The sequence below is a fragment of the Tetrao urogallus genome (assembly GCF_951394365.1).
Source record: "Tetrao urogallus genome assembly, chromosome: 3".
NCBI classification, from domain to species: domain Eukaryota; kingdom Metazoa; phylum Chordata; class Aves; order Galliformes; family Phasianidae; genus Tetrao; species Tetrao urogallus.
Genome location: NC_136815.1, coordinates 90306022 through 90323226, shown reverse-complemented (window position 1 = coordinate 90323226; position 17205 = coordinate 90306022). Strand labels below are relative to the sequence as shown.

Genomic DNA, 17205 nt, shown 5'->3' with positions numbered 1-17205 from the left:
TTATTTTGAGGCGTATTTGAATCAAGTGATGCTGCATGTGCTTCTGTGAGGAAAAAATGGAGACAATAAATACATTTATTTTTTTACAAAGGTCTCAATCATATGTATTTTTCCCCAGAGGTGTGTAGTAATAGACTTTATTCCCTTGAAATAAATGTAGACACGTAGCTTTTCAAATAATGTGTTAGAAATACTACATTCTAAGAACATAAAAAAAACCACATGGAGATGAGTAAGTGATAGAAATAAATACATTTAATAAATTAAATGAAATTACAGTCATTATTAGCACAGAACTAAAATTCTTCTTCCCCAAACGTGTCTTACTGCACATTTCTCAGATTCTAACTTAGATTCTTCTGTCACCTTCAAGTATTTTTCTTCAATTATTTTTTGTGCTTATTACCTGTTCCTAAACTGGCAGATACTCCTCACTCTAGATTTGTTTGTTTTTATCTGAATGTATTGGCCACAAATACCCATGTATTTTGATTTACCTAATGTTAACAATGCTTTTTGCTTGCAGCATGAACAAATTGATCTTCAAAGCATTTCTGTGTGTTTCAGCCATTCTGCAAATCAGTAGAACCTGTATGTGGACATAATGGGGAAACCTACAGCAGTGTGTGTGCTGCCTATTCTGACCGCGTGGCCGTTGACTATTATGGACCCTGCCAGGCTGTAGGTGTGCTCTCAGACTATGGCTTTCACACAGAGTGTGCCTTTGTTAAATGTCCCCAGCTTTCTGCTGCTGGCTGCAAACCAGTCGTTGCACCAGGTACGTTAACTCAATGTTGAAGTTTACTGCACGTCTCCAGGCCATCTGCATTCATATATGTGTACTTAGAATTAAACTCATGGCTTAAAATACTGAATTCTGTTAAGTCTTTGAGACATCCAAGAGGAAGAATGAAGTGGAGATCTTTAGTTAAGGCTGGAACAAGGCAGTGCTGGGACTCAGCTAAGTGATTTCAAAGTGGAAAGGCCTTTGGCTTTTAGGAACCACGTTCCTTCACTATTTAGAAACTTGCAGCTGTGCCCACAGGGAGAAATGAATGAGGTCTGTGGTGCATAGGGTACAATGTCAGTACAATCCAGTAGGAACCAGATGAGTAATTTTTCAGAACTGAAAGCACAGATGCACCTTGGGAATGCCAAACTATTCTCAAAATAGAGTTCCCAGAATAACAAAGATTATATTTAATTTAGAAGACAGAGTAAGATATCAGTTGTATTTACAATACTGTGAAGAAGGAAGTAGGAATAGTCCTGCTATTTTGTATTTTCATTCTTCTCACAAGTACTTCCTTAAGGAAGCAGTAATTAATTATTCACAAAGGTCAATTTTCAGAAAGCTTCATGTGCTTTTTCTCATTCAGTACTTTAAAAATGGCTTATGTGCTTTACTGTTATATCTAATATAGTAACAGTCATTCTTAGAATGTGAATTACTTAGTCAGGGGCATGAACTGATATGAACATACAACAGTGGGTAGGCAGAAAGTTGAAATATCAGCCCTTTTGTTTCCAAGATAGTGAGGGAAAGTACAGAGGAAGCACATGCTTCTGTGTTAGAACAGATCTATGGGTTTTCCTGCTCTAGCTGTATAAAGATTCTAACGTGCAACTCATAAGGAAATGTTTGCAATGTGCAGTTATGCATCTGTTATATCATCACTATTTCAGCTTCTGAAATTCATAACTTCTGTAGTTGCCTATGACTTCATACAGTATCTTGTCTTGCAGTACCTATGCCTTTTAACTTCAGTAATGTTATATTGAAACAATTTTTTGTCTTGTTGCTTCACTTTGTAGTTGTAAATATGTGACTACTTATGCACTGTGAAGATTTTCAACATTTGAAAAAAAAAGGTTGTGCACTTCTGCTATCGAATTGAAAGATTTACTTTGCTTTGGTATTTTGATAATTTTCATTCTGAATATTGGGCTTTACCTAACGTGAAAAGTGTTTGTTTTTCTTTCAGAGATTTTATTGTTTTTTTTTCACTTAATCCCACAGGAGCTTGCTGCCCACTGTGTGCTGGAATGCTGAGAATATTATATGACAAAGATAAGCTGGACAACTTTGCAAGGGTAAAGTTCAGTCATTCCTTGTGTTAAAGGGTACATGGAAAAGTCAAACTATTTTATGCCCTTCTGAAAAGTTAAATATTATAAAATCAGTTATTTTTCAGGTTTTTTTAATACTTCCCATTATTTCTTAACATTTGGATCTAGAAATTGAATGACAGTGCAAAACAAAACCGAATTGGCATAGACAACAAGAAGCACATTAAGTTGCAGTTTAAATGACTTTTAACATAAAGGCATGCTAAGAAAACTCTGTTTAGCTATCTCATGGCACCAACACAGTTTGTGTTTGTTATTTATGGCACTTATAATAAGATTATTCTGCTGACTTAACTATTTTCTAATGTGGGTAACTTAGTTCTGACGTTGCCTTTGGATAGTTTTACACTCTTCATGTTTATCTAGATGGTTATTGATGATTTGTTTTGCTCTTCAGCTAAAATGTCTTTGTAAATGTTCTTTTTTTAACATATCTATAAGTTAGATGCTTGCATTCTTCATTGCAGTTCTTTGAAAACCTCTAGTTTAAAATGGATCTTATGCTGACTGGCCATCACTGAACACAACATTCTAGGTCCAGCCTCACCATATGATGTGTAAAAGAATTGCATTTCTCTTTTGGCCTCTGCTTTCATGCTTCAGTATATGGAACACAGTATAACACTTAGAGTCACAGAATCACAGAATTGCTCAGGTTGGAAAAGACCTTAAAGATATCAAGTCCAACCACGACCTAACCATCCTACCCTCACTCTAACAACCCTCCACTAAGTCACGTCTCTGAGCACCACATCCAAATGGTTTTTAAACACATCCAGGGATGGCGACTCAACCACCTCCCTGGGGAGCCTATTCCAGTGCTTAACAACCCTTTCTGTAAAGGTGTTTTTCATGATATCCAACCTAAACTTACCCTTGTAAGGTAAGTACCCTTGTGAGGTGTAACTTGAAGCCATTTCCCATTGTTCTGTCACCTGTCAAGAGAGAAGAGACCAGCCCCACTCTCGCTGTAAGCACCTTTCAGATATTGGAAGAGAGCAGTAAGGTCTCCCCTCAGCCTCATCTTCCCCAGACTAAACAGCCCTCCTCTGTCTCTCCTCATAGGCTCCAAGCCCTATTCTCCAAGCCCTTCACAGCCCTGTTGCCCTTCTTTGGACCTGCTCCAGCACCTCAGTGTCCTTTCTGTACTGAACTGCCCCAAACTGAACACAGCACTCAAGGTGAGGCCTCACCAGTGCCGAGTCCAGGGGCAGGATGACTTCCCTGGTGCTGCTCACCACACCATTCCTGATCCCAGCCAGGATGCCATTGGCCTTCTTGGCCACCTGGGCACACTGCTGGCTCATATTCAGCCCACTGTCCATCAGCACACCAAGGTCCCTTTCCATCAGGCAGCTTTCCAGCCACTCCTCCGCAGACCTGTAGGGTTGCCTGGGATTTTTCTGACCAAAATGCAGGACCTGACACTTGGCCCTATTGACACTCATACAGTTTGCCTTGGCCCATTGATCCAGTCTATCCATGTCCCTCTGTAGTGCTTTTCTGCCCTCTGGCAGATCAACACTCCCTCCCAACTTGGTGTCGTCTGCAAACTTACTGAGGGTGCACTCAATCCCCTCATCAAGATCATTAATGAAGATGTTAGATAGAAGCAGCCCCAGCACTGAGCCTTAGGGGACACCGCTCGTTACCGGCCACCAACTGGATTTAATTCCATTGACCACAGCTCTTCGGGCCTGGCCATCCAGCCAGTGTTTCACCCAGCAGAGCACATGGCCATCCAAACCGTGGGCAGCCAGCTTCTCCGTGAGGATGCTGTGGGGGACAGTGTCAAAGGCTTTAACTGATTTTTGGCACCACATCACAACAAAATGTGCTGCTTATTGAAGTATATTTGTATCTGCGTGTGATCTTCATTTAAAAAATCAAAAAGAAAGAATTTGCTCAAAACATCTCACAAGTCCACTAACCTATTTAGACATTCAGAAGTAGATATAATTAATAATTTCCAGGTAGACCTGAGCATGCAGGCAGGTTCGCTGTGCCCAACGCTGAGTTGGGCAGAGAGGAACCTTACAAGATTCAAGGCCAAGTCCTATTTCTGGGGAGGAAAACCAGCATGCATCAGTACAGTTATGGGCTGACCTGCCAGAAAGGAGCTCTGCAGACAAGGTCCTGGGTTTCCTTATGGACAACAGGCTGGCCATGAGCCAAGGTGTTCTTGTGGCCAAGAATGCCAGTGATATTCCAGGCTGCATTAAAAAGAGTGTGGCCAGGAGGTTGAGGGAGTTTATCATTCCCCTCTGCTGTGGTGAGGCCACATCTGGAGTACTGTGTCCAGTTCTGGGCTAAATGATCTCTAGAGGCCCCTGCCAACACCTATGATTCTGTTTCTCTAATTAGCTATTATAAGAACACAGGAAAGAAAAATAGATGGAGCAGGAGAATGGTGCAAAGCATGAAAAGCTAAGTATGGGAAGTGAAAAGCTCTCTTACTCCAATAAAGGAGAGGCAGCAGGGGGCCAAACTAATGAGAACCAAATTAAGTTCTCTACTTGCCTAGGGAGCAAATGCCCATAGGACCTGTCTGAGAGAAATGATAATACTATTTTGCATTAAATCACCCATGAAGTGCTTTGTTTTTTTCCAGGTAACCAATAAAAAGCCTATAACTGTACTTGACATACTTGAAAAACTCCGCCTGCATGTTTCCGTGCCACAGTGTGATGTGTTTGGATATTTAAGCATAGAATCTGAAATTGTGATTCTCATCATTCCTGTGGATCAGAAACCCAAACCACTGCAGGTAGGTTATATTTTTATTTTATTTACCCAGCTTGGATTTACATCATTTTAGTATGTATGTACTTCATTATTTTCAATATAGCAGTTTTAAAATTGTTTTCCTGTGTGTTGAATACATGGAGATCTCTCTAGTGACTTGACTGCAAATGGTAAAACATGCCTTGAGAATCCTGCTGTCCTGGTAAGAGGCTTTTGAGTGTGGATCATCGAACAGGTGAGGCAAAGGAAGGCCAATGATCCAATAACACAGTTTTTCTTTTACAGTGGATAAGTGCAGAACTTTCAACTTTGTATGGCTAACACAGCAGAAAATATACTTACTAGTGAAGGACATCTTCAATTAATATTGTGTAATAAGTGGATTTTTGCATGAAATGGCACTCCTCTGTGGCTGGTGTCAGGGTTAAAAGTAGGTGGGCGTACAAGTAATATTAGACTGAAGCACATCTGTGTACTGGTATCACAGTAATATGTTGTGCTATCTTGATGTAAAGCAGTAGCTCTTACCAAAGAGGATTTATTGACACTATATTCTGAGATGTGCAAGGACATCCCAAAACGCTGTTGTATCCTTAAAAATGAAATAATGCAATTGAATAAGCTGCCCAGCATGCTGTGTCATTCATGCTAGCAAATAAGAGCCAAAAGCTCACAGTACTAACCTCTAAGTGTAAACCAGCAAATGCAGGTCAAAATTCTTGTAGCCTTTCTTAGGAATGCTTTAGAGCAGCAGCAAGACTCTGGCAGTGAATTGCACTTTTATTATCGTGGAGCTGTTGCTTCACTTTTAATTTGTTAACCTGTGCAAGACCAATGAGGATATCTTCTTCCTATTCAAAGGAACAGAACTCCTTGCCATTTTATAGTTGTTCCTAATAGTCTTGTTTTGCCCTGCTGACAGCATGTTACAATGGAGTGCCGTGGGGATGCTTTTGTGGTTTCAGCCAGCAGGCAGCAAAGCACCACACAGCATTTGCTCACTCCCTTGCCCCCAGTGGGATGGGGGAAGAGAATTGGGGGAACAAAGCGTAAGTCACAGGTTGAGATAAAGACTATTTTCTAAGATGAAAAAAGGAAATAGTAATAATGATAATAATCCATATATGAAACATGTATGTTTACCAAATAAGTGATGCACAACACAGTTGCTCACACCCACTAACCAATGCCCAGCCAGACGCCATGTCGCAGCTGCCCCCTGCAGCCAATCCCTCCTAGTTTCATAGTTCTACACGACACCATATGGTGAGGAACATCCCTTTGGCCAGTTTAGTTCTGCTGTCCTGGTTCTGTTCCTTCCCAGCTCCTTGTGCTCCCCAGCCTCCCTGCTGGCAGGGCAGTACAAGAAGCCAAGAAACTGAAATGACCTTGGCTGCGTACAGCATTGCTCTGCAACAGCTAGAACTTTTGTGTGTTACCAACATTTTTTTTTCTCTAAAGGCAACAAAACAGCACAACACTGGTGACTGAAGAAAATTATCTCAGTTGAAACCACGACAGATGCTCTGGTGGTTCCTTCTGTCACCTTACGTATCAACGTGCACTAGTTGAAAAGTGAGAATTTAGCTTCGAAAAGGAAGGGGGAAAAAAGGAAATCTGTCCATAGTCTCTCATCTTTTACTATTCAAACAATTTAGGCAGGTTGCTTTTGTTGTGGTGGTTTTTTGTTGTTGCTGTTATTTTGGGATTTTTTTGCTATTTTATATTCATATGTGCTTCCTGTTTCTTTTTCATTTCTGCAATCTAATTCTGCATGGTCAGAATTGCTTACGGGTTGGTCTGAAGTTATCAGTGTATAAAATGACTGTCATAAATTCTGCAAGCTGCAGTATCAAACAGGCCATTTGTTTCTCAGACAGAAACACTGTAGGTATTTCGCTACTGGAGCAAACAGCTGTTATCTCCTGTAACAGAAACAGCTCAGAATGTTACCAGTACTTAGGAAATGAGGTCTTGGGCCTTTGTCCATCTCTTCACACTGAGTGAAGAGGAATTGCCTTGGGCTGCATATACAGAAGTTGCTCGGAAATTAATACCTCCTATTTATTTCCGTGGAAACTACAACAAAGATCACAATCACACTATTTGACAGAGCAAATTCTCATCTCTAAAACGCTATTTTCCAATGCAGTCATCACCATTAGCTGTGCATTTTCACCAGCGATGAAAAAGAATCTGCATGCTTCACTCATAAAAGTCTACACCAGTGGAGATGACCCACTTCACCACTGCTGAAATGCACCACCTCACTGTGCTCACATCCACTGCTTGGTCTCCAGAAACTTTCAGTAAATGTCAGTGGGCACAACATTTTCTGCATGGAAGAATTCAGTGGCACGCCTTTGCTTCACGGGCATTGCCATGTCAGGCTCCATTTTGTCAGACTGCCCCACTGCTGCTGTCTCTCAAACAGCAACAAAATGCGAGGGAACATTGGCAGGAAGGTTCAGCCTCTATTGCCACACCACCACCATCTGCCTCTGATGTTTTGGGCAACATAACAGAACAGGAGGCATTACTTTTGGATACAGCATCATTAATGAAAGCATTTCATTTTAAATATTTTCTTAAAACGTTAAAAAAGAGAGGAAGAGACTGCAGAACCAGGAGGCGGCTTGATCCTGTCTTTGTGAAACTAGCACGTCAGGGCCGTTCCTCAACATTCAGAGCTTTGGGCCTCCAGGCACGAAGTTTGTGAAAGCACAAACTTACAGGAAGCAGCTCTCGAGGCTGCTACAGATCATTAATTCTGAATTTATTCCTGGGATGCGGTAGAAGGTAAGATGGAAAAAGCAATTCTAAAATGAATTTGTTATTTCGTCAATGGGGGAATTAAAAGCAAACGACTTTACATCTCAGTTCCCTCAGGCTTTGCTTTTATTTCTTTTTCTTTTTTTCTTCCTTTCCTGTAAAAGAAATCAGCTTTTGCTGACTGGAGGAAAAAAAGCCCATTAAGTATAAAATCCTGATTTCCCAGTTGCAGATTTCAACGCACTGTCCTGCTCAGTGTGGAAGTTCTTGGGCACTTCTAGTTCTAATTTACTGTGAGCTTTTTGGTGCCAACATTCAAAACGTGTCACCCTCAATAATTTGCATGGAGCTTCCTTCTTCCTCTGTTGCTGCTTCCGCAGTAGTTTCCCAGTAGCAAAGCCCATGATGAGAGCTCCACCACGTCTTTCTTAGCGGCTGCACTGAATCACTGTTACAACTCTTACACGCTGATTGCAATAATTAGACTTTTCTTTCTGAGTTTTTCTGCCACCAGTGAGATGTCTGCATTGCATTGCACGTTACGTGACAAGAGAAACAATAACTTTTTTCTTCCTAGATTGAAGCCTGCAATAAAGAAGCAGAAAAGATAGAGTCGCTGATCAATTCAGACAGTCCAACATTAGCATCACACGTACCTCTGTCAGCCCTAATTGCATCTCAAGTACAAGTTTCGTTTAGCATTTCTTCTCCTTCTGTTAAAGTGGGGCCTGTGCTGCACTGCCTGTTCATCAGTTTCTCATTTACCTTGCTAAAATTAATGCATTACATATAGCTACAAAGCAAACACACAACTATCAAGGTATTTTACGCTGTGGAGAACATTGGGAATTGCTGATCAGCGAAGCAGAAAACACAAACTGCAGAAGACTCGACGCACTGACGTTTCTCACCGAAGAAGGAAGAGTATTTGGAATAAGCTGAAAGATGATTCTTTTATTCCTCACTACCAAAGTGTTTCAGCACAGTTAGATCATTTTCCACAGATGTACATTGGAAGGTTCTGACTTCATGGATCTCTATTCGTGAGAAGGTTCTCAGTGTTCATTTCAGCAGTGAACAAAGCGTTGTGAGTTTATTGAAAAATGGTAACTTTGTATCATTCAGACAACTATCAGTGACTGCAAAATGTACGTGCCTGTTCTAAGCATCATTTTTTGAAGAAACAAAGTGCTGCTACTTCATTACCTTACCAAAAATATGAGTTTATTCTCATGTAAATACACTTTCGTATTTTATTATGAAGGAAACTAACCAGGCCTGAGCCTGTTTCAATAGACATCTTTACTTGGACCAGTGAAGATTCATGGGACGTTGGGCTCAGTGCTTCTGAAATGACAATCAAGCTCTATACCTGAAGTACCTGAAGAAATGAAGAAATGTTTTCTTTTTATAGTTTTGTATATTTCAGAATCTCGTATTAGATGCAAATTTATAAAGAATCTCAGTATCTCTATTTAAGTGCCATTTAAAATATTGCAGTATTTGCATGTTATCTAATGAAAATTATACTTTAAATATGTTTAAATGTTTACACAGTGTTTTATTTCTTATTGTATTCTATGCACCTGACCTTACTCTGCATGAAGTATTTTGTATCAGTATTATGATAACCAACTTTTGAAGTATTTACAGATTTTTTTTTGCCAAAATGCTGAACTTTGAAAGCACTGAAAACTTTTTGAACATGTATGTTATTGTAGCATGTCTGTAGCAAATATTTTATGCTAAATCTTTTAAATTTAAAAGTATTAAAGCTTTTTTATCTTAATAAAGCTGTTATTTGTCCTTATACAGGAAAGCACGTTACAGAATTCTGCACAACAGTAATTTCTTCTTTCTTTCTTTCTCAAATCAATACATAGAACTAATTACAACTATTACATATATAAGTGACCTACTTAGCTTAAATTTTCCAAAGAAAGTGAATTTCAAGTGCCTGGGTTTTACTTTTTTCTTTGCCACAATTCTGTGTAATACATATGCACACTTTCAGTCTGTGTCAGACTTGATGAACCACAGAGGAAGGATATTTTTTGGGACCATCATCATAAGGTTATGGTCACCCATAGTTTTGATTTGGTCATTCTGCACAGTAGTAAATCCGCACAAACATTAAGGACAGATTCAATACCTTATTTGTACCCAAAATTTAAGGCTCAGGGTCTTCCAAGGCAATCCAAGTCTTTAGTTGTGTTTTCTTGCAAGCCCACACAGTGAAGTTCTTAGAAAAGGATTCAAACCGAATCTCTTGCCATTGTGGCCTATTAATGAATGAAGAGCAGTTTTATATTTTAAGTGCTAATTTACTGTTTCTGAGCAGCGAGGGCAGATGAGTACAAACGCAGCTCACCTTGGAAAGTGTTCTACAAAGTATCTACAGGAAGACTGATGCGCATAATCAAAGCCTTGATAGAAGGAAACAGCTGAACATCTCTGTGGTTTCTTTTTGCATATTCCTTAGAAACTCGGACACGAGTATAATGAATGAATGCATTTGAAAAGCTTTTCTTTCCTCTTTTTTTTAAAAGCTGAAATAGCTTTAAATGATCTCTGAAACTGCATTTTATTTTGTCAAATCGTTAGTGAGTATCTACAAACCACTGTTTTTCAACACAGTCACCACCATCAGCTGTGTACTGCTGCCAGTGGTGAACAAGAGCTTTGTATGCCACACTCATAACAATCTGCATGGCCATCCAGAAATGGACTGGCTTTCGTGTCACCGCTGAAACTCACCACCCCCCACCTCACTGTGCTCACATCCATTGTTTGGTCTCCAGAACCATTTGTAAGTTGATGAATGTCACTGGGTGCCATTCTTTCTGCACGGAGGAATTCAGTTACACGCCTTTGCTTCATGCACGCTTCCAAGTCAGACACCATTTTGTCACGCTGCCCCTCTGCTGCTCTCTTTTGCACAGCAACGAAATGTAAGGGAATACTGGTGAGAAGATTCATCCTCTACTGCCATACCACCAACATCCACCTCTGATGCCAAGGGCCAATATATAGAAGCCAAAATAGGAGGCATCACTCCAGGAGCAGCCCTTGTTCAAGGAAAGACTGAGAGTTTGGAATATTCAGCCCAGAGATGAGAAGGCTTAGGGGATGTTGTCAATTTGTACACATATGTGACGGAAACTAATACGGGCACTAAGTCAGATCCTTTTCTGTATTGTCTGCTGATAGAACAAGACATAACGGGCATAATAAAGAATAAAAATAATACCAGCTGAATAGAAAAAAAATGGTTTTACTGTGAGTGATCAAACACAGGTACTGGTTTCCCATACAGACTATGGAATCTCCCTCCTTCAAAACATGACTGGACACACAGTTCTCTGCAACCTTCTCCAGACGTCCTTGCATGAGCAGGCTTGATTAAATAATTTGGAGAAGTCTCCTTGCAGCTCATCAATTCTGTGGTTTTGTAATAAAGATCTGAATAGCCAGAAAGATAGTTTTATACATGCTTAACAATTTGCTGGTCTCCTCGCTTATTATGCACTTTAAAACTCTGGCTGTCTCTAGAATTTGAAACTCTCATCCATGCCATATTTTCTTTTTGCATGTTAATTGGCCAGGGGTGCATCAAGAAGAGCGTGGCCAGCAGGTAGAAGGAAGCGATCCTCCCCCTCTACTCTGCCTGGTGAGGCCACATCTGGAGTACTGTGTCCAGTTCTAGGCTGCCAAAGCACCATCAGATTAATTACCAGGAGAGGAGCCTCTACTAGAAATTTGAAATTATGGCTTTCATAAGCACTTGACCAAATTAAGTGCGTGTGATAAACAAAGCGCCGGTCATTTGATGAAATTAAATAAAGCAAAAACCTTGGATGCGTGGAATTTTTTGAAGGGTGGTTAACACTGAAAGTCTACTGAATCCTTATTTGTCATTTCACAGCTTAATGAATAACTTGCATTGTATCACACCAACAGGTGATGCCTAGCAACTACTGTTAAATTCAAAGTAAACTGAATACTATGGAAAGTAATGCCTCCGATTTATTTCCATGAAAACTACAGCAGAGACAAAGAGCATATTATTTCACAGAACAGGTTCTCAGCTACGAAACACTATTTCCCAACATAGTCGCCACCATTCAGTGAGCACTTTCACCAGTGAAAAGCAATAGCCTGCATTCCTCACTCACAAAAATCCGCACCTGCAGAGGTGACCCACTGCCACCACTACTGAACGCAGCACCCACTGACTCACTGTGCTCACACCCACTCTCTGGGTTCAGGAACGTTCAGAAAGTGTTGATGAATGTCAAGAGGTGCAAAGTTTTCTGCATGGAGGAATTAAATTACAAACCTCTGCTTCATATGCACTTCCATGTAAGATGCCGTTCTGACAGAACACCCCTCCACTGCCACCAGTCGCATGGCAACAAAACGTAGTGGCTTTTTGGAGGAAGGTTCAACCTCTACTGCTATATTACCACCATCCGCTCCCGACGGTGTGGGCCAACATAATGAAATAGGAGGCATTACTTTCAGAGCAGCCCTTGTATATCACTGTTGCAGTGGCTCCAAAAACCCCAGTTGCATGTGTGCTGAATTAAAGCAGCAGCCTGCGTTGCTCCAGCCTCCTCTCAGCTCCGCTGTCCAGAGGTCTCTGCTGGCCACACGTACCTCTGGCTCAACTTCTGGAGGCCCCAGACTGCACAGCTCCAGTGTTACCACCTGCCACTGTGATTCCTCAGATACGGGCTGGTGATGGGAAATGGACTCCTCATACAAGAACAGATTGTATGCTTTTATTTAGTAACATGAACAACAACAATAATTCTTCTGGGGTTTATTGCCAAAATTTGTCACTAGCATACTTCCAGCACAGCTCACCTTTCCTATCTTGGCTGAATCCACACACACTCTGTCAATTTCTCTGTCAAAAACCTCTCATGTCGATCTTTTCCCCTCTGATTTCCTTCAAGGTCCACCTCATTCTACCTGTTGAAAAGGAACAGGGCAAGGACCTTCAAACAGTAACTTCACTATAATGAAAAACTACCCAAACTGAAATCTGTACTTCCAACATTTGCAGGTATTTCTATTCAGGTGTTTCATTTTGTCAGCTGTGCATATAGCTGAGGACAACAGAAACAGTAGCAAGTACCTAGAACATCTGCTTTGAGAAGAAAATGTAAGTTCAGTTCACCCAGTAGTCTTAAATTACAAAGTTTGTTGTTCTGGCTCATCCCCAAACTAAAGCACAAAGGATTGTAAGTGCAATTTTTAGAACTTTTTGTTAGAATACTTCAGTGTTTTGTTATACGTGTTGTATTTTACATTTTTCTCGTGTGGAGAAAACTTTGGAATTTTTTTTTAATTAGGAAGTCTCTTGCCCAGGTTTCCCAACATCCAGAAAAAGAAGAGAAACAACAGCAGAAGAATCTACAGATTCATGAGGAGATCTTCAGAATCTCGATTCTCAGGCAGAGGTCAATGCTTACAAAAGAACCTCTGTAGTTCCTAATAGAGATGGGGGCCTCCAGCACTCCAAGCTCTCTCTGTGCAGCACCACCTACCAGCACAAATTAATGCAAAGTTGATCAGCCTGGCTTGCCTGGGCTGCACTGACTGAAGAATAATTGTCTCAGGCCACACATGGAATATATAATGCAGTTATTGTACATAACTAACAAACCTTTGATGTTTTATTTAAAAATATTTCAAAGATACAGAAGTAGAAAGCAACAAAACCATAAAACTAGCGGGATATTTGTCCTTGTTTTTGTGAAACTAATGCATCAGTCTGGTTCAGTGGAAGTGGCTGCCATTCTCAGTGAGTTCTCACGGTGCCTGTTGTAGATTTTTGATGAAATTCTCATCTTCCTGTGCCTAACCCTCAAAAACAGTTGTTCACAATTGCACACACTGCCAAAAAGTGACAGCATGAGTAAGATGTGACTGTGAAGCAAGGAATATCTTTCTGCTCTAAGACAGGGCTTATAAAAATCTAGTAAAAATTATTTCATTGAGTTGAATGTCTGACTGCAGCTCTACACATTCCACTCGAAAATTTGCAGGTAATGTAACTGACTGAAAACAGCCACAAATACAGCAAAAATTGATGTTTTTTCCAGAAGTCTTGAAATCTAGTCCCAAATTCCTTTATCAAAACTGAAAGCAAAGCTGCTTATTTTTCACTATTCACAAGTCCGTTTAGCCAGTGAATGAAAATACATATAACTGTTTGCCATCACTTGAGAGGGTGCAGTGCAGTGCTAACTCAAGTTCTCGTCCCAGCCCACATCACTGACTGCACACCAGTTCAGTCGTTTCTGAGCGATGGGTGCATGCCCAGGGCAGGGCTGCCACAGTGTCACAGGGCAGGGGAGGTGCAGGGCGAGCTGTTCAGGGCCATGGTGGGCCATGCTCAGACCAGTAGCTCACAGGAGCCCTGTGGAGCCGCCGTTCCCAGCATGCTGTGGCTGCACGCAGCCAGAATAACTTCCTTAGCAGAGGTCATCACCAGTCAGGTGACAACAGGTGACAACAGCTAATTTTGTGGGAGATGGATGATCTTCTCCTGAGATTGCTGAGCAGCCTGCTACCAGCATGTCCTTCATTGCTTTCTGACACCAGGGCTCAAGCGTTCTCTGCAAGTTCCCCAAGTTGGACACCAGCACACTAAGAGATGCCTTTGAAGACCTGGTGGCAAAAGGTTCCGCTGCTCCACTCGGGTGGCCACACTGCAAGTCTCTTGAGCAGATCAATCTTTGGGAGAGGCCCTTGCATTTCCCTACGGAGTGCTCACATCCCTGCAAGTTGTGCTGCTGGAATCGCTCACAGCAATACAAGCAGTAAGCCCCTAAACCAGCATGAGCTCCTCCTTCCTACTGCACGCAGCCATGCCACACACCTCTCTTCAAAACTGAGAAGTCACACATCCTTCTCAAAAACAGGCTTTTTTCCTAAACTGCACTCAGATTCTTCTGAGTCTCACTGCCCTAAGTGCTGTTACTACATGAATCCACACCGAACAGGGTCAGGTTTTAACCTGTGTTTGTGCCATTTTGTTATTATTTGCCATGAAAAACAGCAGTAAAGAATGTGAACCCCAACCTCTATGTACATGCGATTGCAAATCACATCACTGAGTTTAAGACAGGGAAAACATTTATTTGCTTGGTAACATTTGTAGCCCTTACTGCATCCCTATTAGATTGAACTAACTTCTCCTAGCACAGATGACCAGAGGTGGAATGACTGTTGGACCAGAAGTCATGTTTCAGATGAAGCATCATCTCTGCTTCCAGCAACTATCTCCTTCCAATGCCTGGGAGCACACAACATTGTCACAGCTATGTCATAATGACTGCAGGATAACTCAGCTAGTCATACACTCATTAGAGACAATTCCCTAAACACGATGCTGTAATTACTCCAGCACTCATGTATTTAAAGATGCTCAAGGCTTTACTTCCAAGTGTAACAAGTTAATAAATCTAGTTACACCACTTGCATTTTCCACATCATAACATTACTAAAACCCGTCCTAAAAGCCATCTTACAAGGAATTCTATTCCAGAATAAGAAGCCACGACACAGCAGATTCAGCTGCACTGCCCACCAGCTCTATGCTCTGGCTCCCATCTCTGCCCACACACAACCCTCCCACCCGTAGGATCATTGCAGATCACCTTACTTTTGGCTCTGGTGATGACCAGAGGATTAAGTGCTGCCACTGTGACATTAATCTGACAAAACTTGATCCCATGCATCATTACACGTTCAGCACCAGTCTTCTGCACCACCTTTTCTAAAAAGACCCTGCTGCCAAACCCTGTGCTTGACAGTACAGCAACACACTTTGCTCAAGGGGACAGACTTCCACATTTCTCATTGGAGTCTGCTATCTACCAGATTGACTTCTCACCCTTTTCACCGTTCCTTCTGCAAACAATATGTCTGCAGTCCTTGCTTTATCATCTCTCTTTTACTATCATTTATTGTGACTGTTCTTGAGTTGCTGTCCTGATTTTTTTCTGTCTGACATTCAATCTCCCACTCTAGATGATGCCAGACAAGAAACAACACATTTTCTACTTAGCAAGCCTGTCATATACCATGCATAGCAATGCTGCTTCATAGACTTTTCATTTTATTTAAAATTGAGTATCTTTTTCACTTCCAAATGAACTGCTGGCAAAACAACACAGCAATTCTGAAACTGCAAACTAATCAGAGCGTTTTGTAGAAACACCCACGTCCCATGACAAATACATGCACTGCTACTTCTTGAGTTCTTTGCTTTCTTGGTGCAGGCTGCCAGACAAAACAGCTACCAATCTCAGCCTTTAAGACTTCATATGCTACAGCAGCAAGAACTGCTGCTTCTTTAACAGGCAGACAGCCAAAATAAAACAACAGCACTTCTGTAGACTTTCAAAGCCTCTGCTTCCCTTGATTTTGGAATGAGGTGGGTTTTTGTGTTTGTTTGTTTGGGGTTTTTTTTTGCTTGTTTTAGCACACCACTAAGTAGAATACCAGATTAATAAATACAGTCCACAGAAAATGAGAAGACAGGCATCCAGTGCGCGTTCATATTCCTGGTATTTGCAGAACCACGTTCTTCTCAAAAATGCAGGAGAGTACTAAGCTCACACTGCATATGCAAAGTGTAACTCAGAACACTGAACACATCCAAAGAAACAAACAAAACACAACATACACGTCTGGGGATCTACTAAATAAGTAAAAAGAGACACACGTGGTCACAGTTCCAACTTACCCCTCGAGTCCAAAGCAGGAACAATGAGACATGCAGGCAGTAAAACAAGGTGATAGCCTAGACTTCACATGCAGCACCACCAATTCCTGCCTCATTCATTAATACGTGCTTTTCATACATATTTTGCAAAGAAAAGAGTAATAATTCGTACGAACTTAAAACCAGCTACGTACCTTCCTCTTCTGCCAACTGCAGCAGAATTCAAGTTTCACAGATGTACCTGTTGAGAACTGTGCATCCAAAGTTATTTATTATGCCTACTTCAGTAAAACCCTAAGCTTAGCTGAACAATTTAAAAACAGCATAGGATAAAACGGGCTCACTACACAAGAACTACAAGACTGAATCAGAACTGCAAGGCTCCCTCAGTTTTGTCCTCCCCCAAAAAGAGAGTTTACCAAACAATACCTTAATTCCTAGCAGACAAACGTGAACAGGACAAGCATGACCACATCCCATTATAATAATCATCATCCCTCATACTACACGTTCAAATAACAAGCCATCTTTCACAAATGCTATTTTCTGCCTAAAAACTCAAGAGCCCACAAGGTGTTTCTCAAATGCTTCTTTTAACCAATACATTTCGGAAGCAGAATAAACACAGGTGTTCTTGTGTTTATTCCCATGAAGAACGAACGTTCCAGTCTTCCTGTGACCCAATCAGGTGTTCTTCCCACACGGATGCCTTTCACAGTGGACCACAGCTTTACTCATGTGCTTGAAGGACTTGCATTCAGAAAGTCTGCTGCAGGGAGAGCAGCCCCTATGGTTGACCTGCCTTCCCCAGCAGC

The 17205-nt window shown here is 41.2% G+C and overlaps 1 protein-coding gene across 1 annotated transcript in view; it reads left to right on the top strand.

The window, feature by feature from the left end:
- The window catches only part of RECK (reversion inducing cysteine rich protein with kazal motifs), a gene marked incomplete at both ends in the record, with an annotated part of 63070 nt that extends 54630 nt beyond the window's left edge, over positions 1-8440 (top strand). Inside the window, 4 exons of the mRNA XM_079533684.1 lie at positions 568-778; positions 2021-2094; positions 4742-4897; positions 8225-8440. Coding sequence (XP_079389810.1) covers positions 568-778; positions 2021-2094; positions 4742-4897; positions 8225-8440 — 657 coding nt within the window. The remainder of the gene's footprint in view (positions 1-567; positions 779-2020; positions 2095-4741; positions 4898-8224) is intronic.
- Positions 8441-17205: the final 8765 nt, after the last annotated feature.